At 50.8% G+C, this 27744-nt stretch overlaps 1 protein-coding gene across 4 annotated transcripts; it reads right to left on the bottom strand.

Annotated features, from left to right (window-relative positions):
• Positions 1-317: 317 nt before the first annotated feature.
• On the bottom strand, positions 318-24386 carry NAB1 (NGFI-A binding protein 1). 4 transcript variants are annotated; one of them, XM_032946259.2, is made up of 11 exons: positions 24197-24386; positions 10711-11002; positions 10020-10154; positions 7895-8185; positions 6892-7290; positions 5754-5887; positions 4948-5080; positions 4702-4821; positions 2948-3122; positions 2482-2688; positions 318-1994 (listed from the first exon to the last, which is right to left on the bottom strand). In XM_032946259.2, exons 2-11 carry the CDS (start codon positions 10936-10938, stop codon positions 1864-1866), a joined length of 1953 nt encoding a protein of 650 aa, XP_032802150.2. In that variant the 5' UTR covers positions 10939-11002; positions 24197-24386; the 3' UTR covers positions 318-1863. The 4 variants fall into 4 exon arrangements, with proteins under 4 accessions (XP_032802150.2, XP_075912587.1, XP_032802148.2 ...); XM_076056472.1 differs by lacking the exon at positions 24197-24386 and adding an exon at positions 23846-24172 and having other exon boundaries at positions 318-1988; XM_032946257.2 differs by lacking the exon at positions 24197-24386 and adding an exon at positions 23846-24171.
• Between the last annotated feature and the right edge of the window lie 3358 nt (positions 24387-27744).

Below are 27744 nucleotides of genomic sequence, written 5' to 3'. Positions count from 1 at the left end.
ATGTAATACATTGAAAGTGTAAAACATATTGCTTTAAATAAACCTAGTTCAGCTTTTGAATTGTGACCCTTAAAACACCGCACCTCATTCCGTGTCATCTGGATAAAGGCTTCTCTCACAGTTTGTGTGAAAATTGATTCACTTGATTGCCCAGGGGAGCCTCCATTTTCACATAATTGGGCAAAGTATTCCTATTCCTCAAGTTGTCAATTGGGCCCTCTCGCTGTAAAATTGTAGAGAATGTACCGTAGTGTGATTTATTGTCAATGTTAGCAATGCGGGGGCAGGCGACTGAATAATTCACAATCATTAAGCAATTAAAAAAATCAATTAACTTTTCTTTATTGCTGAATATACACATTAAAAAAAACAATTACGTAATAATAAACACAACTCTCAATGCACATGTGCTTTTACAAACCACAAGCACATGAATTTCAATACCATCACAAGTATTTCTAAGCACACACTATCATTAGCAGCCATATTCAATCCACTGCTGGATGAGGCCTTCCCAAGCCGTCGCAAGCCCAAATAGCTACAATGTATAAACATTACACAGCAACAAAAAACACTCCTGGAACAATAGTAAAATTAAAAATGTTACATTGTATTTGAGATAACGTAAGAGTTATTGGTTTACACAAATAACTACACAACTGTCTACTGTGTGCATATATAAGACTTTAATATAGTATGGGCATCCATAATACAGGTTTTTTTGGGTTAGATCGCGTAAATATAAACGTGTCATTAAACCCGCCACCATCCGACACAGCCAATTAATAAGGTTTGTCACATGAACAGAACATGCCAATTCGTTACTAGTACAGCACACCGGTGTGTTGGAGAGCAAATCCACAACATTTACAATCCGAGTACGTTTCACTATGTTGCACAATACATTCACTCTGCACGATCCACATCAACACAGACAACAATAAATAAAACATTTAAAAGTAGAATCGCTGTACCTTTGTTTTGGCATGTTGAGATTCCTTTACATACAAATCCACAAATATGGAAAGCAAGAAGGCATTTGAGCATAAGTAGGGTGTATATTTACACACGCACTGTGGGGATTCAGTGACGTAGTGGTCAGCGCACTTCACTTTGAACCTGGCCGCCCGAGTTAGATTCCCACTTCCAGTCAACATCAAGTGGCATATATCTGAACTGGAGCAGGGCCTCCCTTAAGTAGACTCAGCTCCTAAACATGAACATCTGGTGCAGTGTATGAACATCAGCACTGGGGAGACCAAGGCGGCCAGGGATGGTTTATGCACCATTACAACCTTCATTGGCGCTCGCAAACAGAATTTGCCCCAAAAGCCTGAAAATGCTAAAATTGGGGGTGTCTGTCTTAGTATATATTGTAAAATATAGTGTGGTATTATGCAGAGACCTAATATGTTTCCCCCCATACACAGGTCCTCATGCCACCTCTGGCCCCAGTGCCTTACCACACAGTGTACAGGACTAAAAGCAGCGAAGATACAGGATTGCATGCCTGTTACGCGATGGAAACATTCGCTGATGCAATTACCTGGTTGCATGGGTTATCGTAGGCTTTTTTTATTAATTGCATTAAGAAACCACATTTAATGTTTAACTGCCAAAAGAAAGTGATACACAACAATCGCAACCGATTTGCAGGAGAGCCGCACAAATAAATAGGGAGATGTGCCGTGCTGAAGAGTGAGGTCCATACGCCCACGTTGTAGCAAGCACATCTGGTGTAACACCACCAATGTCGGGGTTAAAAAATAGTTTTCTAGTTTCATAAATAAAATAAAAAGACCACAAAATATTATCTGATTTCAACGCAACAGCTGCAGATTTGTTATACCCAAATAATGCCCTTTAGGACTCCAGTTTAGGTTCAACCTGCCCATTTCCCCTGTCATTGGAGGGGCTACTGTCATCGACCCTCTCTTCCTGGTTCACGGATTCAGTTGCACTTGTTTTGTCTTCGTTTGCTCCATCCTCTGCATCTGCACAAGCACAAAGCCAACGAGTCAATGGACAATCACCCTGAAAAAGCAAAACCTTCAGTCATATACACCATTGTATGGTGTGGTAGCTTGTTCATGAAAAAGACTGAACATAATTGATGATCATTTAAAAATAAATGCGTTTACTTTTAGTTGAACAGCAGTCTACAGCAAGGCAGACAGGAACAGAGAAATGCACTGAAAACACAGGGGAGCAATAACAAGCTTCTTAAATCAAGATTATATGAGGATGAAATGATACACAAAAGACAAGCATTCACAAGGCCGAGTTTGTGCATGAAAGGAAAGTATTCCAATCCACAGTAAAGCAAGGGCATGTAGCACAAATGAGAGGAGTCGGCAAAACGTGTAGACCGCATTATAGAAATCGGAGGCAAAGTCAACTCGTTGCAACGACTATCGCAGTACAACAAAACGCACAGTGCACGGTGACATCTGGCTGCACTCGAGCAGCAGCAGGGCTCACCAGACCAGGCCGGCTCGGCCTTGACGTGCGGCACGTCCGCGGGTGCGAGTATGGCGTGCTGCCGGGCCAAGCGCAGCCCCTCGTCCATCAGCATGCGCTGCACCAGCTGCTGCCGCACCAGCGGACTCGGGCGGTAGTTCCCGGGAAGCTCCCCGGACCCAGGCGCGCCGGCCATACTCGAGTCCGAGGCGCCATCCTCCCATGCATCTGGGCACGCACAGCCTCGGTTACAATTCTCTGCAGGTGTCATCGAATCACTCGATTGAGATTACACAAAGCGGTCATCTCTCTGCCCCCCGCCCTCCACCACCGCTGCGCTATTGCGAAAACTTGGCAAGACTATTCTGACAGAGTTGTGAGATTCTGTGAGGCTTTCCTGGGTAAACGATCATAATGATGAAATAATAATGACACAAAACACTCTTTCCCTTGACGAGGGGGCGGGAGGGGGGGGCATGGGTCGTACCTGCGGCATCGTCGCCACTCGAGTCAGAGTCGTCGGCACCATCCTCCGGGGTGCCCTGCTCCCCGCGCTGCTGCTTGCTGTAGAAATAGCGATCCGAGCGCCTCTGTCGCCGCAGCAGCTCGGCCTGCTCCTGACTCAGCGCGTGCTGCTCGGCCTGTATCAGTTCCAGCCGCACCTAGTGGGGACACGTCATAGCTGTGGTTGCTACCTGTCCCTGATTTTCCCAGATCGCCCTCTTCTTGAGGTAGCCATCCTGGAAAATCTCCAAGCCTTCCCGGGACATTAAAAGCCCAAGTTTTTGTAAGTTGCATAATACGAAACTGGATACAATGCATATACATTAGGGCTGAACGATTAATCGATTTCAAATCGAAATCGCAATTTGAAACAACGCAATTAGCAAATCGCAAAGGCTGCGATTGTTTACGATTTGAAAAGTCCTACTACTTACTTATTGAAATTGTTTTATTTTTTATATTATAACTTTATTTATATAACTTAACAATTGTTCTATGTTTGATTGTTCTATTTCAATTAAAACATTTTAACAAATACATGTTGGAAGCAATGCATATCTTTTAAGTTCTCATCCTTGCATTAGAATATATTGAGCAGTTCATATTTTGGTGGTTTCATGTGGTAATGCTTGTTTTAAATCTATTACACAGTGAATATTGAACTGAAGCTTGACTTAAAAAAATGTAATCGCAAATCATATCGCAATATCTGTCAGAAAAATCGCAATTAGATCTTTTTCCCAAATCGTTCAGCCCTAATGTGCATGTAGTTCTCCCCCCACTTCCGGTATGGTCAGATATTCTTTAACCCATGATAGATCCGATTTTTGGGTCCGCAAGAGGTGGCAACCGCCATCACAAGCTTGTCGAACAGGCCACGCTTGTGTCTTGGCACAGTATGTTTGTGAGTATTTTTAAAATGTATTTCGTACTCTACGTAGCCAACCATCATAGGTGCGGGGTAAGGACAACAAACTCATGGCAGGTAATATGCCTGGACTTCAAACCCAATATAAAAGAGATCTGTAACAAGATCTAATCGGGGGGCTCTGAAACAGGCAGGCTTCACTCCAGGCTCCATTGTCCCTGCTTCACTCATCTTGACTTCAGACTCCGGTCGATCTGGCCATGATAATTGGACTAATTGGACAATTTGGAGTGTAAATATTCACCTCCGAAGTGATTCGGCAAATTGCACCCATTCACGATTGTGGCAATTCGATTCATGAATAAATGCTTATTTTAACGTTGCAGTGTCAGACAGCACCTCTAGTGGCTGCAGGGGTGATGTGAACCCATTAATACAACACAAGTCCTGAGATATAAATTTTCAGACAGGTGGTTCGATGTTTTTATCGTGAATTTCGTAATAAATATTAAGCGACGGATTTAAGGATTGTTCCACGCCTACTGAACATCCCTGAAACATCGTGGAAAAATTACGCCGCCATCCTTGTTGAGTGCATATTTCAAAGAGCAGCGAGAACCAATACAACCACTATGAGAGAGAACAGTGTCAAAAGTAAAAATGCCCTTTATCTTACAATGGTCGTGCCAGCTCGTTCAAAAATGTAAGCGTCTGCAGTCACTAAGAAGCTCCCAGCATGTGGGTCGGAATGTCAGACGCCTAGAACAATCCAGATCTGATGCACGAGGCCATGCAGGGGCAAAGGTCCGAGGAACATTAACGTCAGCAGCATCGGAATGAAATCGGCGTTGTTGGGTGTGCGAGCAAACCTGCAGCTGAGTCATGGACGCAGTAGCCCCCGTGCTCTTGGCCTCCACCAGCTGATCCTGCAGGGTGTCCTGGCCCTGTCGTAACGTGCGCAGTCGGTCCTCAATCTCAAACAGGCGATCCTGGGGCACGCACACGCACGGCAAGTTACACCATGACCCCGAAAGTGCCACTCGCTCGCTCGGTCTCACTCCACTGCACCCGTGTCGCTCGGCGCGCGTGCCTGTGTCCCCACACTGTGCACGCACCTGTCTCTTGAGCTTGGCGAGCTCAGCCTGCACCGTGCGGGGGTTCGGGGTGTCGTCACGGCTGAAGAGTCCTCCCCCCTCCAGTCGGGGTCTCTTTGCCACAAGCGAAAACGCACTCTCCATGTACTTAGATCTGTGAACGTACAAGCGAGCGAATGGTGTCTCAGTTCCAAACGAAAAAGCAAACTCCCCTTCTCGCATTGTTCTTAAAAAAATGTAGTATCATTGTGACGACTGTAAATTACAACGTGAATAAGGATACATTACGTCTCTCCGCATTACATCTCTCCAAAAAAATAAAAGCATTTTCTTAAAATACCCATCAGCAACAATGCCTTCTGGGGGTGCATAATTTCAGTCGCTAAACCAGTTTCTACATACAGTGTCTCACGTGCATTATTATCATTTTAAACCTCATTTCCTTTTTACAGAGCGAACAATTATATTCTCAATTGACATTATTGCCTGATGGTCTTTGCTCATCCAAAAGTCCTTCAAGGGAAAAGAGGCAGGAGATTTAAGCGACCTAATATATAACCGAGCAACCAAAATCACTGACGTTGCTAAGATCATACAACATTTTTTTTCTGCAGAGATATCGCTACCCCTAAAGACCACTACGTGTGTTGCCAGACCAACTCCAAAGTGGTACCTGACAGATGTAACACAGGATGGGGCGTACAAGGAACTCCGATGAGTATCACAAACGAGTCAAGAAAAACAAGGCGCGTGGCGTCCAGTCCATCGATTCAGGAACATTCAGAGGAAGGCGGCGAGGGGGCGTGGGTCGCGTGCGTCGAACGTACTTTGAGTACTTGCGGCTGTAGTGGTAGCCGGACTCGCGCACCACCTGGCGCGCGAGCGGGAAGAGCTCGTCGCGCCGAATCAGCAGGGTCAGGTCGCGCGCGCACAGCTGGGCCGCCGCCTCGTTCACCGTCATCTGCGAGCAGCGCACGAATACCGACCCCATGGCATGGAACTCGATCCCCCCTGCTTGGCTGCCCACCCACCCCCCCCCCCCACCAAGCTGGACGGTATGGCGAACAACGCCGACGCCGGCGCATCTTCCACGCCCGCTCAAGTGTCACCGGGATCACATGGTGCAGGAGATGCCGAGCGCCCTGTACCCCAAGTGTAATCCAAAGCTTTATATGTGGGGGTTGTTGGATCGTACAAAGATCATTATGTCCTGTGATGCTTCCAATCCGGTAGGTTATAAGGTGGCCAGTGGATGTCACACTACTGTACAACTGGTAGGTTGTTGAATTATCTGCATGGATATATATATTTTTTAGATTAGTCACCCGTATGCATGATTTTCTCTTGGTACTCTTGTTGCCTTCCATATCCAAAGCATAATCATGAAGGAAACCACCGATTATTATTATTACGATTGTAACTGCATTGTGTATGGATGGTCGTCCCCTTCCCTTCTGCAGCCTCTCCTGTATTGTAATGTACACTTACACAATGTTTAATTGTATGCAGGGTGCTGGGTAGGACATACATAAAGATACTTTTCTTTCATTATTTCATTCATATGGTGTTTTAAAAGCAATGCACGCATTTATTTATGACTGTGTTGAATTTGGAAAGCCATTCGATGACATCTATGGTCACCAGATATTTTTGCACATGTGCCTCCTTTAAATTAAATTATTTGGTAATGATCGATACTTTGAGTGATGGATTGCACTTCACTGCAGGCACAATTAGGCAAATACTCAATTCCTCACTCATGAGAGGAGGTAGCACCTCCCATGTGCAGTTCTGACATGATTAAGCGCAGTCCATGTTTAAGCGTGTGGTAAATCAAGCGGTTCCTTTGTTGGATCCTACAGAATTGTATAAACGGGTTGACAAACACGTAAAGATTATTTTTAATAAAAAAATGGAGGTGGAGCGGGAAGAGGAACCGGACAACAGCAACAAGCGAGCACCCACCTCGTGCAAGGTGAGCTGCCGGCCATCCTTCCGCTTGGAGTCGTAGCGGCCGTAGATGGCGCTGTACCTCCGGATCTCGTCCATGCGGCGGCGGTCGCTCTCGTGCAGGTCGAGGATGTGCGCCAGCGAGCGACCCTGCTTGCGGTTGCCGCGCAGCAGCTCCCTGAGCTCCTCGGGGCTCGGCCGCGGCGGTGCGGGCGTCGACGCGGAGCTCAGCAGCCTCCGCGCCGACTCCCCGATGCTCTGAACGGAGGCGTCGTCGAGGCACGCGCCGGGCTCCAGGTCCCGTGGCGGCGACGATGGCGGCGAGCCGGGGCCTTCGTCAGCCGAGCGGCAACCCGAGTCGGCCGGGGAGAGCCTCTGCTGCACGGCCAGCGGCGCCGGGGGCTGCGCTTCCCGCTGGGGACACGCGAGAGCAGCGCGCGTGAGGGCGGAGACTGGCACACGGTAGGTTTACTCAAGGCAGCGCAGACCGCCCCCCCCGGGTGTGAAACATGCAAGAAGAATGCTTATGCGGAGGTGACAGGCACTAAAAGTCAGTCTGATTGACACGTGAACTAAAATCTGAAAAAAAGCTGAATTTGTTATCTGGCGAAGATGGTAATCAGCCAAGCGTGGTGGTGTGTGCCTCTTAATTTATTGCTTTGGATGAAGGATTGGTAGATGTTGCAGAATTTATGAGTAAGAAACTTCAATCTATCGAGGTGAGATTGTGGCAGTGGGGAAAATCGTTCTTCGACTCAAAATTTTGCATGATTCTCTCTTAACCGCGAGAGTTCCCGATGAGAACTTGTTTTCTCTCGCACAGTGAAATTACTTAAGGGCACCTCCTGAGGAAGAGTATCGATACCCAATGAGGCTGCCCCGAATACCACAGCACTAATGCCATTACTTCTACTCAGTGACCAAGCCGAGTGTGTCACTGCACGGAGACAGGTCCCTTCCGCCCCCTCCTCCCGACTCTACACAGAAGCCCCTCACCACCGGGCGGTCCCTCACGAACCTCGCGCGCGGTCACCAGGGGAGGCGAGGGCCTTTCGACGGCCGGGGCGCTTGGCAGCATCACGGCCCTGGCCACCTGGTGCTGGCCGTGCGTGGGCGCCGGGTGGACGGGCGCCGGGTGGACGGGCGCCGGGTGGACGGGCGCCGGGTGGATGCGAGCCTGTGCCGACGTGTGAGCCAGGGAGGGGCCGTGCGGCGCGGCGTGGGAGCCGGCGGTCGCGGTCGCGGCGTCCATGCCGCCAGGGCGGCCGATCTTGGAGGAGCAGCACACGAGACTCTGGGCCAAGCGCACCTGGGGAGGAAGGGCGGGGACCACAGATGCAGCACGGGTCAGGAGAGCTCAATGTGGACACGCATCAGCTCTCCCCGTTTCTAAGTCAGTTTTTTGGGGGCGGCAGGGGTGGCGCATTTGTAACCCTTGCGCCTCACAACTAGACTAAATGAGACTGCACCAGCCAACAGCTACTCTACACAGATGCATGATGTACAGTATTTAAGTTTCCTTACTCATCTGGATAAATGTCTGGATAAAGTTTTTGGGTTGGCACAATCTACGCAATTACTTTGAATGTTCTGGTTACTCTGCTTCAAATGTTGAAATTAAATTAGGATAATTGAGAGAAATAAAGTGCAGTTACTGAAATTAATAGACTCCTCCACCAGGCTGACGTGCTGAGGATGTCTCATCACATCGTCAACCCTCGTCGGCAGTGAAGCCTTTGCGATGACATTGCAATTAAGCTCCCAGCACTCCAGCTTTAACGGATGAGTAAGGCAGCACACAATAACCAAAGCTTATAAATAGTGCAGCACAGCACACACTCAGCCAACACTGCCAATCACACCCAGCCACAATCGCATGGCCTAATGGGCAACAAAAGCAGGAAATGAATGTTCGCGAAGTGGCTCTTTCCGAAAATGGCTAAAATTATACCCTGCAAAGCGTAATACGTCTTCTACATTCACGCTCATCATCTCTGGAGGGAGAAGCAATGACAAGTCATCCTACGCATGTTTACGATGCTTGCTAAAACGTATTTTATACGTTCATATGGAAATGGAATTTATAAATGAAGCAAAATGAATGGAAAGATATAACCCTTTTGGATCAATGATATGCACGTCCTTTTTCAAATATACGTCTTTGTATGATAATGGCTCAATATTATGGGGGCTTTTTGACAGTTACCCGAGTTAATGTATTTTTCACTTCAACTTGTCTCTTATCCCTGTATACGTTTTCTACCAGCCCTGTCGATGCAGCTTGAGAACCAAAGTATTGGCTCTACTGTCTACTACATTCATAGTAGACATGTCCTGTTTTTACTCGTGTGATCCACTGACACAACCGGCATCGCTGCCCTCCATACACAATAGACACGTAACAACAGAGCCATCAATTAAAATCGATTCTCACACTCACCACAAAATGTGCAATCAACTGAATGTGTGCGAGAATCAATAATTTACCCATTTATGAAATGTATTGACAGACCTCTGAAACCAAGCAGGGTTCAGCTGGATAGAGCAGCCTGGATGCGTGACCACTGTGTACACAAGACAGGCGTTGCAAGATGCGTCGTGGGCAGAGGGCATTTTATGCAAACCCCCCACCTTCACCAACCCAAGCTTCAACTATCACCCATTGGAATAAGAGGTTCATCCATCTATTATTGATTTTATTCATTAGCATAACAAAAACACAGCACATCATTTGCATTGCATTCACATAAATTGCGTGCACACAGAAATTATTTGTGGGAAAACTAAAACCATGTAGGCCAATGCTGCGTACACCTCGTGCCGCACAGGAACACCTGCAAATGGGGCGCCGGTACCCCTTGGCTAGACCGTCGCAGGGCATTGCAATGGTTGAGATGAGCTGCAAGGCACTGGAAGTTGCCGAAATATTTAACGTCCCCCAAACGCAAATCCATATCCTCATTACTTGTTTTCACCTCGTCACGCCGGACATGCACCGCGGTTAGCTTCCCGCGTTTGCGAGGCCACATCCCTTCATCGATTCACCCAAAACACGGCAAACGTTTTGCAATTGCCCGACAGCAGTTAACGACGGCAGAACTTCGCCGTGCTGGAGTGGCACGACGCGGTCACCGTCTGCTCACCTGCGCCTCGAGGGCGTTGCTCGCCGGGTTGGGGCGCGCCACAGCAGAAGCCGACAGCTCCGGAACACGCGTGAGCGGGATGCTCGCCGCCGGGAGCTTGGTGACCGGTTGGCTGAACCCCCCGGGGTTGCTCACCTGCGTCACCAAAATCACGCGCACAGCCACTGTTAGTTACGCACAGCCACTGTTACGCACAGCCACTGTTACGCACAGCCACTGTTACGCACAGCCACTGTTACGCACGGCCACGGTTACGCACGGCCACTGTTACGCACAGGCCGGGTGGAATGGTCGAACGGTGGTGAGCGTAATGTACATAAACCTGGCGGGGAGTGTGGTTGAGCAGTGTAGGTAGCTCGTTGAAGTGGAAAGTCACAAAATAAATACTCGGGTCGCTAAGTGTCGCAAGGTAGACCTCTAAAAGTTGTCAAAACCATCAAGACAGCTTTACTAACTTTTAAACAAAGTAAACTCATACATGGTCATTAATACAGAGCTGGAATCTCTCCTAAATCTGCTTAAGTCTGAGAAAGTCACGGTATTTGTCACTCGTCACTTTGACAACATTTTATCACCTTGGAAACCCCAGAGAACATCTCTAAATCTACCAAACAAACTCGCCAGGTTGGCAACACTGGTGGCAAGTGCCGCTGGCGGGAGTGAGGGTATCGCAACTACCGGTGGAACTGACCCACTCCTGCAGCGCCTTCTGCAGGCGGCGCACGTGCAGGGGCTTGCTGGCCATGCCCACGAGTGCCATGATCTCCAGGAACTCCTCCTCGCTCGCCTCGCACAGCTGCGCCACGTCGTCGCCCCCCTGCGCCACGAAGGGCTCGTAGTACGACAGAAGGTTGGCACGCTGCAGCACGCGGAACAGCTGCAGCTCGCCCAACGTGCTGGGCTTCATCACCACCGCCATGGTGCCCCGAGCCGTCCCCACAACCAGGCCGTCCGTCGTCACCGCACCGCCGCCGTGCGACAGCCTGCAGGGGGGGGGGGGGGTGGTGACAGACAACGGCACTCATGTCATGCGTGCGGTATTCATTTCCTTCATCAAGTTAGGAGATGGAAATGTCGGTACGCAGTGGTAGTTTTTCTATTCAGCCAAAGGTTACGATGAGTGGATGAAAGTCGTCAAGTTTGACGATGGCTAAGGTAGCCCACCTTGGCATCGCTGATTTGATGCGATGAAGCGAATGAGTCTGATGAAGACGCAGACCGACATACTTTAGTAACATTATTAGAGACTGCAGTGTACTGCGGAACACAAACAAACGGTAAATGGGTATATGTAGATAAAATAGGATGACCGACTTCACTGATTGAATGTCCAAATATTATGGGGGGAGGGGGGGGGGGAGAGGAGGATGGGATTGTGTGCCCCGCACATTAAACCAAATGTATAAATAAGAGTGGACAATGTTTTGACTGCTTGTATCAACGAGACTAAGAGAATGATCATGAATTACATTTGTAAGGCACATTTAATCGTAGATCCCAATGCACAAATGAAAAAAAATTAACCCACAGACTGAGACTGAACTAACATTGCAAAGATTGTTGTCGGCTAGACTACGACTATTGCTAAACTAAAGAATGTTGACTAAAATAACACTGGTCTAATGCATGGCTAACTGACAAGCCCTTGTAAGAGCAACGGGGATCCATGTTTCCCGTGTGGCAGGCTATAAGCAAGGCTCCCCCCTGAAACTCTGGCCGGTCTCATCAGATCCCATTAAACTAAGCAGCGTCGAGCCGCCTGGTTAGGATTCTGATAGGAGACTGCCGGCATATTGCAGGTGCACCGAGAGGCGGCCAAGAGATGGTACAGCATTGGACTCTGTGCAGAGCTTTGAGTGCTATTCCCTCGTATGAAAGTGATTCATCCTGCATATCGAATGCTTATTCATGCAGTTAGTCAAACGTCTAATTGCAGGACCTTCCTGAAGCAGTGTCTTGACTCAGTGAGGATCTCCAGCAGGGGCGGAGCCAGGGGGGGGTGACAGGGGTCACATTCTGCGTATAAGTGTACGACACTCGGTCTGGTGGACTCCGTGCAACTGCATTGTCAGAGTGTGTCGCCAACCGATGGCGCCTAGTTCAACAGCCTGACTCTCTAAATCATTCTTGAAATTAACATTTGTTGAATGTCACCCCGGCCTGAAATCCTGGCTCCGCCCCTGATCTCCAGGGTAAATAATAATGCTCATCATCATTAAATACAGGTTGCAAAATTTGGACATCGCCACATGGGGCTACCCTATATCAGTCAGTGAGCGAAACTTTATTTCTTGCCACGTGTTTTTGATTTAATTTACAAAATAGAGCTCCCCACCCTGTGATGATGTTATCTTTGTATCCAGCGTAGATGCTGGAATCCTGTTTGAGTGCGGAGACTACATGGTTTAGGGAGGCAATACAACCGAATTGAGCACTCGTCTTTGACAAATCACTCAGAATAACCCCCCATCATCCTATCAGATCCCAGAAGGCAAGCAGTGATGAGCCTGGATAGCGCAAGGATGGGCGACCACCACAATGTGCAAGAGACATGCCATAGGCACTGTGGGCAGCAGAGGGCAGTACAGCATCAGCAGTTCTGCACTCCCCCCCCTCCCCACTGATCAGCGTGAAGTTTGGTGAAATATCCCGAATGGCCCGCAAGGTGTGGGGAGACCTTCATTCAGCAGTGGACTGACAGAAAGGGCTGTGAATGTACCTAACACGATCACTAGCAATGTGAGATACAAGGCTCACCAAGATTCAGTGGTACAGACAGTGGCTGGTAGAAGAGAGTCCTGCGATATGTGAAGCAAAATATAGGGGGAGCGTAAGTGTAGCAGTTAGCGCTACGTTACGCTACGAACCTGGCTATCCGAGTTCGATTCCTGCTCATGGCCACCAACACCAGTGACGATTATTTGAACCGTTCGACTCAGCCTCAAATGAGTATCTGGTGCGGTGTGCAAACATCGCCACTCGGGATACAAAGGCGGCCGGCCTTCGTGCTGGTCATCCAGCCCCTCGTGTGCCGTCCCGGCCTTCATAGGTGCGCGCTAACAGCACTTGCCCTAACAGTCTGTTAAGGCTACACGGGGGATTCGTTGTCTTTATCCTACGGTATGTGAAGAAAATTAAGCCCCATTGTCCTGTGGGGAAGCGTGGAGGCTTCTGTGAATATTCGGACACGTGCCCGCGTTCAGCACGTAAACCGGCCGCGATATGACTTCTTGAAATTAGCAGCAAACAAATTTATTATATCTAAACCTTTAAAAGATTTGCTTTAATCAAACTTTGTCATGCAGAATAAATGTGCCATAGTCTTTAAGTGGGTAAGTTGTTTTTGCATTAGTTTTATGCCATGCCTCTGCGTTCGAATTATAATATCTCGATTTTGAATCCACTTAAATAAACACAATCTGGAGATAATTCCTGTTCATCAACTACACAGGTGTAACAATCTGTGTTACTGCCCCATGCCCTAAGCAAGCTAAGTGATGCTGTATGGACTTCATTGTGTTATTAAGATGCAAATGTCGAATCAATGCTCCATTAGAAAATATATCCATCAGAAATGCAAAAAAAATACAAGAAAATTTGTATGAAATGTATAAGTGTTTGTGGGAACATGGCACGTCCGCTTTATTTTAATGTGTGGAAATTAATTTTCAATGTATGAAAATAGTCTTCGTGAAAGGCAGAGCTAATTTGAAAAGGTTTTTTTTATATATACACTACACATTCCCCTTTGGGGTTTTAGCTGACGCCACCCGCCCACGCACACACCCACTACGCACAAATGTTCACAAAGACATCCGACCGCCCGCGCGCCCACCCACACAAGCCCTCTTCTTCCCATGGTCAGTGTTCTTTCCACACCACCCCCGTCCCTCATCGCTCTCCGATTGCGCGCATTCTCCTCCCACACAGCTGCGCCTGGCACGGCAACTCCTCCTTCTCCTCCCACGCAGCCGCCTCCACTTCCTCTGACCACGCGCGAACGTTCCGTCTCTCAAACCCCATTCACCCGTCCCGTGGCGCACGTCACCGATAACACTCCCCACTACCACCACCACCACCATACACAACATCAACCCCTCCCCCTCTCTCACAGCACTACCACCAAACCTTCTCTTCACGGCACACACCATCACCACCACACACCACCAACCCTTCTCTCTCACAGCACACACCATCACCACCACACACCACCAACCCCTCTCTCTCACAGCACACACCATCACTACCACACACCACCCACCTCTCTCTCACAGCACACACCACCCACCTCTCTCTCTCTCACAGCACACACCACCAACCCTTGTCTCTCTCACAGCACACACCACCAACCCCTCTCTCACAGCACACACCACCAACCCCTCTCTCTCACAGCACACACCATCACTACCACACACCACCCACCTCTCTCTCACAGCACACACCACCAACCTCTCTCACAGCACACACCACCAACCCCTCTCTCTCACAGCACTTACCACCAACCCCTCTCTCTCACAGTACACACCACCAACCTCTCTCTCACAGCACACACCACCCACCTCTCTCTCTCACAGCACACACCACCAACCCCTCTCTCACAGTACACACCACCCACCTCTCTCTCTCACAGCACACACCACCAACCTCTCTCTCTCTCACAGCACACACCACCAACCTCTCTCTCACAGCACACACCACCAACCTCTCTCTCTCTCACAGTACACACCACCAACCCCTCTCTCTCACAGCACACACCACCAACCCCTCTCTCTCACAGCACACACCACCAACCTCTCTCTCACAGCACACACCACCAACCCCTCTCTCTCACAGCACACACCACCAACCCCTCTCTCTCACAGCACACACCATCACTACCACACACCACCCACCTCTCTCTCACAGCACACACCACCAACCTCTCTCTCTCTCACAGCACACACCACCAACCCCTCTCTCTCACAGCACTTACCACCAACCCCTCTCTCTCACAGTACACACCACCAACCTCTCTCTCACAGCACACACCACCAACCCCTCTCTCTCACAGCACTTACCACCAACCCCTCTCTCTCACAGTACACACCACCAACCTCTCTCTCACAGCACACACCACCCACCTCTCTCTCTCACAGCACACACCACCAACCTCTCTCTCACAGCACACACCACCAACCTCTCTCTCACAGCACACAACACCAACCTCTCTCTCTCTCAGCACACACCACCAACCCCTCTCTCTCACAGCACACACCACCAACCTCTCTCTCTCTCTCTCTCACAGTACACACCACCAACCCCTCTCTCTCACAGCACACACCACCAACCCCTCTCTCTCACAGCACACACCACCAACCTCTCTCTCACAGCACACACCACCAACCCCTCTCTCACAGTACACACCACCCACCTCTCTCTCTCTCACAGCACACCACCAACCCCTCTCTCTCTCTCTCTCACAGCACACACCACCAACCTCTCTCTCACAGTACACACCACCCACCTCTCTCTCTCACAGTACACACCACCCACCCCTCTCTCTCACAGCACACACCACCAACCCCTCTCTCACAGCACACACCACCAACCTCTCTCTCTCACAGCACACACCACCAACCCCTCTCTCACAGTACACACCACCAACCCCTCTCTCTCACTGTACACACCACCAACCCCTCTCTCTCACTGTACACACCACCAACCTCTCTCTCTCTCACAGCACACACCATCAACCTCTCTCTCTCACAGCACACACCACCAACCCCTCTCTCTCTCACAGCACACACCACCAACCCCTCTCTCTCTCACAGCACACACCACCAACCCCTCTCTCTCTCACAGCACACACCACCAACCCCTCTCTCACAGTACACACCACCAACCCCTCTCTCTCACTGTACACACCACCAACCTCTCTCTCTCTCACAGCACACACCACCCTCTCTCTCTCTCACAGCACACACCACCAACCCCTCTCTCTCTCACAGCACACACCACCAACCCCTCTCTCTCTCACAGCACACACCACCAACCCCTCTCTCTCTCTCACACACCACCAACCCCTCTCTCTCACAGCACACACCACCAACCTCTCTCTCACAGCACACACCACCAACCCCTCTCTCTCTCTCTCACACACCACCAACCCCTCTCTCTCACAGCACACACCACCAACCCCTCTCTCACAGCACACACCACCAACCCATCTCTCACAGCACACACCACCAACCCCTCTCTCACAGCACACACCACCAACCTCTCTCTCTCACAGCACACACCACCAACCTCTCTCTCTCTCACAGTACACACCACCAACCCCTCTCTCTCACAGTACACACCACCAACCTCTCTCTCACAGTACACACCACCAACCCCTCTCTCTCACAGCACACAACACCAACCTCTCTCTCTCACAGTACACACCACCAACCTCTCTCTCTCTCTCAGCACACACCACCAACCTCTCTCTCACAGTACACACCACCAACCCCTCTCTCTCTCAGCACACAACACCAACCTCTCTCCCACAGTACACACCACCAACCTCTCTCTCTCACAGTACACACCACCAACCCCTCTCTCTCTCAGCACACACCACCAACCTCTCTCTCAGCACACAACACCAACCTCTCTCCCACAGCACACACCACCAACCTCTCTCTCTCTCACAGCACACAATACCAACCTCTCTCTCTCACAGCACACACCACCAACCTCTCTCTGACAGTACACACCACCAACCCCTCTCTGACAGTACACACCACCAACCCCTCTCTCTCACAGCACACACCACCAACCCCTCTCTCTCACAGCACACACCACCAACCTCTCTCTCTCTCACAGCACACAATACCAACCTCTCTCTCTCACAGCACACACCACCAACCCCTCTCTCTCACAGCACACACCACCAACCTCTCTCTCACAGCACACACCACCAACCCCTCTCTCTCACAGCACACACCACCAACCCCTCTCTCTCACAGCACACACCATCACTACCACACACCACCCACCTCTCTCTCACAGCACACACCACCAACCTCTCTCTCTCTCACAGCACACACCACCAACCCCTCTCTCTCACAGCACTTACCACCAACCCCTCTCTCTCACAGTACACACCACCAACCTCTCTCTCACAGCACACACCACCAACCCCTCTCTCTCACAGCACTTACCACCAACCCCTCTCTCTCACAGTACACACCACCAACCTCTCTCTCACAGCACACACCACCCACCTCTCTCTCTCACAGCACACACCACCAACCTCTCTCTCACAGCACACACCACCAACCTCTCTCTCACAGCACACAACACCAACCTCTCTCTCTCTCAGCACACACCACCAACCCCTCTCTCTCACAGCACACACCACCAACCTCTCTCTCTCTCTCTCACAGTACACACCACCAACCCCTCTCTCTCACAGCACACACCACCAACCCCTCTCTCTCACAGCACACACCACCAACCTCTCTCTCACAGCACACACCACCAACCCCTCTCTCACAGTACACACCACCCACCTCTCTCTCTCTCACAGCACACACCACCAACCCCTCTCTCTCTCTCTCTCACAGCACACACCACCAACCTCTCTCTCACAGTACACACCACCCACCTCTCTCTCTCACAGTACACACCACCCACCCCTCTCTCTCACAGCACACACCACCAACCCCTCTCTCACAGCACACACCACCAACCTCTCTCTCTCACAGCACACACCACCAACCCCTCTCTCACAGTACACACCACCAACCCCTCTCTCTCACTGTACACACCACCAACCCCTCTCTCTCACTGTACACACCACCAACCTCTCTCTCTCTCACAGCACACACCATCAACCTCTCTCTCTCACAGCACACACCACCAACCCCTCTCTCTCTCACAGCACACACCACCAACCCCTCTCTCTCTCACAGCACACACCACCAACCCCTCTCTCTCTCACAGCACACACCACCAACCCCTCTCTCACAGTACACACCACCAACCCCTCTCTCTCACTGTACACACCACCAACCTCTCTCTCTCTCACAGCACACACCACCCTCTCTCTCTCTCACAGCACACACCACCAACCCCTCTCTCTCTCACAGCACACACCACCAACCCCTCTCTCTCTCACAGCACACACCACCAACCCCTCTCTCTCTCTCACACACCACCAACCCCTCTCTCTCACAGCACACACCACCAACCTCTCTCTCACAGCACACACCACCAACCCCTCTCTCTCTCTCTCACACACCACCAACCCCTCTCTCTCACAGCACACACCACCAACCCCTCTCTCACAGCACACACCACCAACCCATCTCTCACAGCACACACCACCAACCCCTCTCTCACAGCACACACCACCAACCTCTCTCTCTCACAGCACACACCACCAACCTCTCTCTCTCTCACAGTACACACCACCAACCCCTCTCTCTCACAGTACACACCACCAACCTCTCTCTCACAGTACACACCACCAACCCCTCTCTCTCACAGCACACAACACCAACCTCTCTCTCTCACAGTACACACCACCAACCTCTCTCTCTCTCTCAGCACACACCACCAACCTCTCTCTCACAGTACACACCACCAACCCCTCTCTCTCTCAGCACACAACACCAACCTCTCTCCCACAGTACACACCACCAACCTCTCTCTCTCACAGTACACACCACCAACCCCTCTCTCTCTCAGCACACACCACCAACCTCTCTCTCAGCACACAACACCAACCTCTCTCCCACAGCACACACCACCAACCTCTCTCTCTCTCACAGCACACAATACCAACCTCTCTCTCTCACAGCACACACCACCAACCTCTCTCTGACAGTACACACCACCAACCCCTCTCTGACAGTACACACCACCAACCCCTCTCTCTCTCTGACAGTACACACCACCAACCCCTCTCTCTCACAGTACACACCACCAACCCCTCTCTCTCTCTGACAGTACACACCACCAACCCCCTCTCTCTATCTCTCTCAGCACACACCACCAACCTCTCTATCTCTCACAGTAAACACCACCAACCCCTCTCTCTCACAGTACACACCACCAACCCCTCTCTCTCACAGTACACACCACCAACCTCTCTCTCACAGTACACACCACCAACCTCTCTCTCACAGCACACACCACCAACCCCTCTCTCTCACAGTACACACCACCAACCCCTCTCTCTCTCTCACAGTACACACCACCAACCCCTCTCTCTGACAGTACACACCACCAACCCCTCTCTCTCACAGTACACACCACCAACCCCTCTCTCTCTCTCTGACAGTACACTCCACCAACCCCATCTCTCTATCTCTCTCAGCACATTGACGCAAAGCTCACAGCACCGTGCCACTTGTTCTGGCCCAATGTACTGAATATTAACTCGAATAATTGTGGCACAGTGGTAACACCTGTGGTGCCTCACAGCGAGAAGCTCCTGGATTCTATTCCGCCCAGAGGCAAAAAAAACACACTATAACTGGTATTTTTTAGAACAGTTTTTTTGCGTTTAGTTTGTCCTCCCACACCTCCGATTAGCAAGGATGGTGCGAAAGAAGTCCAACATATATAACTAAATATCCCAATGATGAAAATGTATCTACAAGTACTCAATTGGGATTACATATAGCAAATCGCCCCCTACTGCAAACACTTGACAGGACCTTTGAGACTCAAGTAAGGCTTTCCTGGGTAAACAAGTGTGATGATCATAATAACGATGGTCTCATTTACATCACATATTTCTTGACATACTATCGACTAGAGTACGTACACATGCTACACACGACACTCAAGAGTGACAGCCTTGCTGCAGGAGGATTGAGAACTAAACCCAGCTTCCTGCCTCTTTCCACGTGTCACGAGCTCCTTCACTCGCCCACTCTGGCCCTGCTGCTGCTGCCTCGTCCCCATCTGGACCAAAAGGCAGCCAGCCAGGTCCTTTACAAAAAGTATAAGAGTTCTCATTTTAATTTGCTGCATTCATTCAATTGTACACCCACGCACGCACGAGTGCGTGCATGCACAACTGCCACCCACACAGAATACATGCCAATCTGTGGCACACTCGAATGTGCATTCATCACAATATACTAATTTTGAAAACTTCTACTACGCACGTATCTTTTACTAACGAATCGTCTGACCAATAATGGGCTAAATAAAGCAACTTCTCTGTTCATCAGATTTGAGAAATTTGAAAAAGAATTAAGACCACACTATAGTAATCGATGTAATCAGTACAGTATTGTAAAACCTACAAATGAATATTAGTTGCTACTTTAAGCTTACAACACATTTTTTAAAACTATATTATAGTAACTACAGAAAAGTTATTTTCGTAACATTATTTCAAAGTGCAGTGCAACATTATTTGGACATTGTAATTTTATAAATCACCTGTCGTACTTTTGTACGGTGTCTTGAGATGCGGTCCCATTCAGAACCTAAATAAAGCCAAATTGTATTGTATAGTATATGTAGTGTGGTCACAGAATTTGCAAGTCAATTGTTACGTATATAAAGGCACACTTGTTCCTGTCAACACAGATTTAACACAAGCCAGGGCAAAAAAATACCATCTCAAGTTGCTGTCCTGCTCGAAATTTCCCAAACTTTTGAGTACAACTGAAAACATACAGTGTAACAAGAAGTGTATCAAAGTATGCGCTCGAAGTGTTAAAAACAGTTTGATAATATAAGAGTGGGGTTTTTTTTAAGCGTCCGTTTCCTGAAAATGCCATATGGTTTAAAAACATGGACATTAGCAATCAAAAGTAACAAAGGCTGAGAAATGTGCCAAGAAGCAGGGCGATATGCATGCTTGGAATTACATTGAGAGACAAAAAGAGAAACTCATGGATCGGAGAACATATGCAAGTTAGAGACATCATATCGAGACGAGGGACGATTGCCAGTGGTCGAGATGGAGTGAGTGGCAGCCAAAGGAGAGAACACACAGAGGACCCCAACTGCAGAGATGGAGCAATGAAATATACTCGTGTGCAGGCGCTAGATGGATTGTTGCACGTGACTTTAATGCATAGGTAAAAGATAATGACAATATCCTTCTATGCTTGTGTCAATTAACACGAGTGGTGCCTTCCAAGTCTTAGAAATTAGTAAGGCGGCAGCAGCAATAGGTCGTGGGTTTTACGATTAGTTTGGCTACAGCCACTATACTGTCCAGTACTGTAACAAAACTTGGTTAAGGTAGTAACGGTGGGAGTGTGACCGAAAGCTTTAGTCAACCAAATTAAAAGGCACGCTATGCAAAATAAAATACGATATCATGCGCATGGCTATCACACACACACAAAGGTGTAACCTCCGCTTCTCTGCAACGTGCCTCTGAGCACACCACCACGCCAGACAAACAAAAGGCGTCTTTTCCCTCTCCACCTTTCCCATTGTACAGCTGTGAGCATCCGCGCACAAGCGGCTGGCGTGAATGCGTCTCTAAAGCCCCATCAACCGGCGAGTCTTCATGAACCACGAGGCGACGAGGGCTACCTACCAGTCGGGCGGCAAATGACAACTCCTGCCGATGTCGTCTTGTTGCGGTGTGCGGGCCGGTGGATGTGCTGCAGTGACAGCGCTGTCCGCCGCAGCCCCTCATTGCACCGCACGCACACGCACAAACCTAAGGTGCCCTGTTCCTCTCGTGCTGCTGATGCTGCTGCTGCTGCCCGCCCACGTGGCCATTATCGGCACCAGCTGCGCGTGAACGTCAGAGGCGTGGGGGTGCGTCCTGTGTGTGTGTGTGGGGGGGGGGGGCTGCAGGCTCGCTCGCTCACGGGGAAACACGCCGGGGAGGGCCGGCGACTGCAGCCTCCCCACGCACGCAGCACAGGCGGCCTGGGTGAAGCCACAGCGCGGATAGAAAGCGGCCCCCCCTCCCCCCCTGTTCTGTGCCTCTTGCGTCGTTGTCGGTGCACCCACCGGGGTGCGTCACGGGGATCGATTTCCGGCCGCGGTCTGACATCAAGCGGTGGGGGGTTCTGTGAACCCGTCCGGGGCCTCCTCCATATCGCGACTCGGGTCTCACGCGAGAACTTAAGTCGCACCTCCGACTGAGCACGTACGGTGTGAAAGAAGTTTTTTTAAAAAACAATTTTTTTACAGGACTTTGTGCGGTGTGTACACCTCCGCACTTTGGAGACAAAAGGCAACCCCTCTCACACACACCCACCACCCCATGCTTTCCTTTCATTTATACTGGCGAACAACAACTTTGTTTTGCCTTGTGTATCAATATGCTGTGCTGGAGAAGCTGTCGGTCTCCCCGTGCCCTGCTGCTGATCATGATGATGGCCTGCTGCTGATCATGATGATGGCCTGCTGCTGATGATGATGATGGCCAGTTGCCTTGTGGCCGTCGTGTCACGCCACGATGCCGGAGCGAAGTGACATTAAAGGCTGCGGTCCGAGTGTCACAAAACAAGCGAGGGAAATTCGAATTGACGACGGAAAACTTCGCGGAGATAAGTAGCCAGAAGCACAGCAGAGATGCGCCACGCGGGTATGCGGAACGGAACATCGGTGTCAGGTTAAACACTCACCCCACACAGCATCAACCCTCACCCCACACAGCATCAACCCTCACCCCACACAGCATCAACCCTCACCCCACACAGCATCAACCCTCACCCCACACAGCATCAACCCTCACCCCACACAGCATCAACCCTCACCCCACACAGCATCAACCCTCACCCCACACAGCATCAACCCTCACCCCACACAGCATCAACCCTCACCCCACACAGCATCAACCCTCACCCCACACAGCCTCACCCCACACAGCATCAACCCTCACCCCACACAGCCTCACCCCACACAGCATCAACCCTCACCCCACACAGCATCAACCCTCACCCCACACAGCCTCACCCCACACAGCATCAACCCTCACCCCACACGCCATCAACCCTCACCCCACACGGCCTCACCCCACACCCCACACGGCCTCAACCCTCACCCCACACGGCCTCAACCCTCACCCCACACGGCCTCAACCCTCACCCCACACGGCATCAACCCTCACCCCCCACGGCCTCAACCCTCACCCCCCACGGCCTCAACCCTCACCCCACAGGGCCCTCACCCCACGCGGCCTCAACCCTCACCCCACACGGCCTCAACCCTCACCCCACACGGCCTCAACCCTCACCCCACAGGGCCTCACCCCACACAGCATCAACCCTCACCCCACACGGCCTCAACCCTCACCCCACAGGGCCTCACCCCACACAGCATCAACCCTCACCCCACGCGGCCTCAACCCTCACCCCACAGGGCCTCACCCCACGGCCTCAACCCTCACCCCACGCGGCCCCTACCTCACTCAGACTTACACCGTATCACCGCTTAACTCAAACAACATCAACCAAAAGGGGTCAAAAGCTCGGTTACATCATCACCACCATCACCACAACCATCAACCACAGCAAGCACTGAGATTACAAACAAGCGCGTGTGCAGCTACAGGAGGAACGACTCATCGACAAGATACACGACTTGAACAATTGCTGGCCCATGAGCCGATTAGATCCCAGCTCCCCTTTTGTGTTTCTGCCTCCCGTCCCCCTGGTCTCTTGTTCCCCTCTTCTCTCGCTCTCTCTCCTGGCCACTTGGGTCGTCTATTCGTCTCTGTCTGCCCTGTGGGCCTGGCTTCCCCAGGTCTCTCTCCCGTCTCCCCGGCCTCGTCTTACGTGCACTGTGGTCACCCCCGGTCTCTCGATCTCCTCTCCGCCGACCACCGCTGTCCCAACAACATCATCCCCCCCCATCCTCGCACGTACCTCGTGTCCGCCTCGACCCGATGTCGTCGCTGCTCCTCTTCTGTCTCGGACTAACAAACCAAAAACCACCCCGTCGCTCTATTACCGCCGCAGTGCAACGCAGCGTTTTTTTTTTACGGTGGATAAAGCGGACTCTTGTCGCCGCAGCTGCAGCAACAACAAGAAGAAGAAGAATCGCGCTCTGAGCCCTACAACCTCGCGTGCAACGCAGGGGAGCTTGGCGAGGCGAGGAGACGCTGCGCGTGAAGCTGCTGCTGATGCTAATGCTGGGGCTGCCTGTGGGAAGTGGAACCCCCCCCACACACACAACCACCCTCCTCCCACACACACAACCACCCGCCTCCTCCTCACTTCTCCCAGAGTGAGCGGCTCCTCCTCCTTCTCCATCCCTTCCTCCGTCGTCACGCGGGTGCAGTGCGGGGGGTGTGCGTGTGTGGCGCGTCGGTTTCTGCGTGTGGGTGGAAGGTTGGAGTGTATGTGTGGAGGGTTGGAGTGTATGTGTGATGGGATGGGTTGGAGTGTATGTGTGATGGGTTGGAGTGTATGTGTGTGTGTGGAGGGTTGGAGTGTATGTGTGTGTGTGGAGGGTTGGAGTGTATGTGTGATGGGATGGGTTGGAGTGTATGTGTGTGTGTGGAGGGTTGGAGTGTATGTGTGATGGGTTGGAGTGTATGTGTGTGTGTGTGATGAGTTGGAATGTGTGTGTGTGGAGGGTTGGAGTGTATGTGTGATGGGTTGGAGTGTATGTGTGTGTGATGAGTTGGAATGTGTGTGTGTGGAGGGTTGGAGTGTATGTGTGATGGGTTGGAGTGTGTGTGTGTGTGGAGGGTTGGAGTGTATGTGTGTGTGGAGGGTTGGAGTGTATGTGTGATGGGTTGGAGTGTGTGTGTGTGATGGGTTGGAATGAGTGTGTGTGGAGGGTTGGAGTGTATGTGTTTGTGTGGAGGGTTGGAGTGTATGTGTGAGTGGAGGGTTGGAGTGTGTGTGGAGGGTTGGAGTGTATGTGTGTGTGCAGGGTTGGAGTGTATGTGTGTGTGAAAGGTTGGAGTGTATGTGAAAGATTGGAGTGTATGTGTGTGTAAAAAGTTGGAGTGTATGTGTGTGTGGAAGGTGGGAATGTGTGTGAAAAGTTGGAGTGTATGTGTGTGTGAAAGGTTGGAGTGTGTGTGAAAGGTTGGATTGTTTGTGTATGTGTGTGGAAGGTTGGAGTGTGTGTGTGGAGAGTTGGAGAATATGTGGGTGTGTGAAGGGTTGGTGTGTATGTCGGTGTGTGGACGGTTGGTGTGTGTGAGTGTGTGGGGGCGGGGGGTTGGTCTCAGACTCTGGCGATCCAGAGTCTGAGACCAGGAAAGGCACCGGGCAGAGATGATCTTCCAAGCGACATGGTGAGGGAGTGTGGCGTTTGTGCACAGACTGACCCTACATGACATCATTACAACAGTTTGGACCACTGGCTGGGTTACGCAGGATTGGAAGGATGCCCTGGTGGTCCCCCTCTCTAGGAAGGGGGACCGCACAGACTGTAACAACTACAGGGGCATCTCACTCCTCAGTGTACCGGGAAAAGTCCTGGAAAGGATTATTCAACCAAAGGATTATTCAATCACCTTGCCAGGCAAGCTGAGGAGAGGCTTGCGGAGCCCCAATGTGGTTTCAGGAAAGGGCGGTCCTGCACAGATGCCATATTTTCTGTCCGTCTGCTACAGCAGAGGTGTAGGGAATTCCAACAAAACCTACATCTCTGCTTTATTGACCTGATATTCTTTGGGTCTTTCGATAAAGTCACGTAGATTACCGAAAGACCCAAAGAATATCAATTCCTGCAGTCACAAAAGCTTTAAGTCAAGATTTATTGACCTAGTCAAGGCCTATGATTCCATCAGTAGGCCTGGGCTCTAGGTTATTCTTGGTGCTTTCGGAGTCCCTGACCCTCTACTCACGATCATTAAGGACCTTCATGATAATGAGCGGGCCCAGGTAAAACTACTTGGCCGGGAGTCGGAGTCATTCCCTGTTCACCTTGGGGTGCGACAGGGATGTCCTCTGGCTCCCACATTATTCAACATATTTTTAGACCACGTAGTTTGTGAAGCCTTCGATGGCTGTACCGGAGGAATTTCCATCTGGTACAGATACAATGGGAGGCTGATCAATGCCCGGGTACGGTCAAAGGATGGCTCCCTATTGGTCAACCACGTTATGTATACCGATGATCTGGTAATTGCTGCTCACTCAGAGGAGAAGTTGGAGGCGTTGCTGAACCTGGAGCTTGCCACGAAGAGGTGGGGCCTTATCATCAGCTCCACCAAAACTAAGCACCTGCCTGGGTATTTTGTACAATCGGACACTACACCCCCACAACTTCCAATTGGTGATCGGGCTGTTGTGGAGAGAGTGGAGAGTTTCCCATACCTGGGCAGTGTGCTCATGGCCGGCTCCTGTTTAACAGCAGAGGTCTCCGAATCAGTCGAGCGGCATTGTATTTTCATCGGCTGCATAACGCTGTGTGGAAGCTACCTGATCTGCCGCTCCGCACGAAGCTTCAGGTCTGCTCAGCCACGGTCATTCCCTCCCTTCTCTACGCTTGCAAAACGTGGACCCCCCTAATGGAACATCTTCGCCGGTTAGAAACATTTAGGCTGGCCTGCCTACGATCCATCCTGGGTTTAACCAGGCTGGATTGTGGGAGGAGCTCACAAATTCTTGAAAGATCTGGACAAAGTCCCATCGTTGAGCTCCTCCGGCAGGCAAGGCTTCGTTGGCTGGGTCATGTAGCCCTCATGCCCAGCCACCGCATACCTAAACAGCTTTTGTTCGGCCAAATAGAGGGGGCAAAACGGGCACAGCACGGGCTGAAGAAGAGATGGAGTGATGTACAGGAGGACGTGGAGCTAAGTGGACTTGCCGATGACTGGTACCAGCGGTGTCAAGATCGACCTCTGTGGAGAAGGCTCGTGAAGGACACTACTGGACAGCTGGAGGCAGTCGCCCTCCAACAACAACGGAGGGCACAGGAGCGACGATCACAACAACAAGCAGAGCGCCGGGTGGCTAAAGCACAGCAAGTTGGCAAAGTAGGGGCACAGGTGGTGCATCAGCCAGTCATCTCAGTGAGTCGACCTGTGGCACCTGGGTCTGCCCCGTGACCTCCTGCCAGCGGGCGTTCGACACTTCACGTGGCCGCAACGTGCACATAGCCTGGCACAAGCGTCGTGGTGACGTCACCGCCACTTCGTGGCGAATGGCGGATGTTGTTGTTGGAGTGTATGAGTGTGTGCGAAGGGTTGGAGTGTATGTGTGTGTGGATGGTTAGAGTATATGTGTGTGGAGTGTTGGAGTGTTTATGTGTGGAAGGTTGACGTGTATGTGGATGGTTGGAGTGTATGTGTGAAGTAAGTTGAAGTGTATGTGTGTGAAAACTTGGAGTATATGCGAAAGGTTGGAGTGTATGTGTGTGTGAAAGTTTGGAGTATATGTGTGTGTGGAGGGTTGGAGTGTATGTGTGTGTGGATGGTTGGAGTGTATGTGTGTGTGAAGGGTTGGAGTGTATGCGTGTTTTTATAGATGGTTAGAGTTAATGTGTGTGTATGGTTTGAGTGTACATTATGTGTGTGGGAATTGCAGCGGTTAGCGCGTTGTGCTATGAACCCGGTGACCGAGTTCGATTCTCACTCACGACCAATAACAGTGGCGAATATTATAACCGATGCTGGGCCTCCCCTCGGTCGACTCAGCCTGAAATGAGTTCCTGGTGCTGCGTGTAAACATCGCGACTCGGGAGACAAAGGTGGTCTGGCGTGGTGCTGGACACCCACCCCCTCGTGCGCCGTGCCGGCCTTCATAGTTGCTCGCTAACAGCACTTGCCCCAACAGTTAGTTAAGGCTACACGGGGGATCTT

Source organism: Petromyzon marinus, chromosome 4, assembly GCF_048934315.1.
Source record: "Petromyzon marinus isolate PM22_M1 ecotype Great Lakes invasive population chromosome 4, UKy_Petmar_22M1.pri1.0, whole genome shotgun sequence".
Classification (NCBI taxonomy): Eukaryota; Metazoa; Chordata; class Hyperoartia; order Petromyzontiformes; family Petromyzontidae; genus Petromyzon; species Petromyzon marinus.
Note: the sequence above shows the minus strand (reverse complement) of the source record. Positions and strands in the feature narration are given on the sequence as shown.

Coding starts and splice junctions, on each gene's coding strand:
- NAB1 (XM_032946259.2), bottom strand. CDS start 10,938: ATGGCGGTGGTGATGAAGCCCAGCACGTTGGGCGAGCTGCAGCTGTTC. Junction 5,888..6,891: donor GGCAGCTCACCTTGCACGAG/GTGGGTGCTCGC, acceptor CGCTGCTCGCAG/ATGACGGTGAACGAGGCGGC. Junction 4,822..4,947: donor TCGCCAAGCTCAAGAGACAG/GTGCGTGCACAG, acceptor TGCGTGCCCCAG/GATCGCCTGTTTGAGATTGA.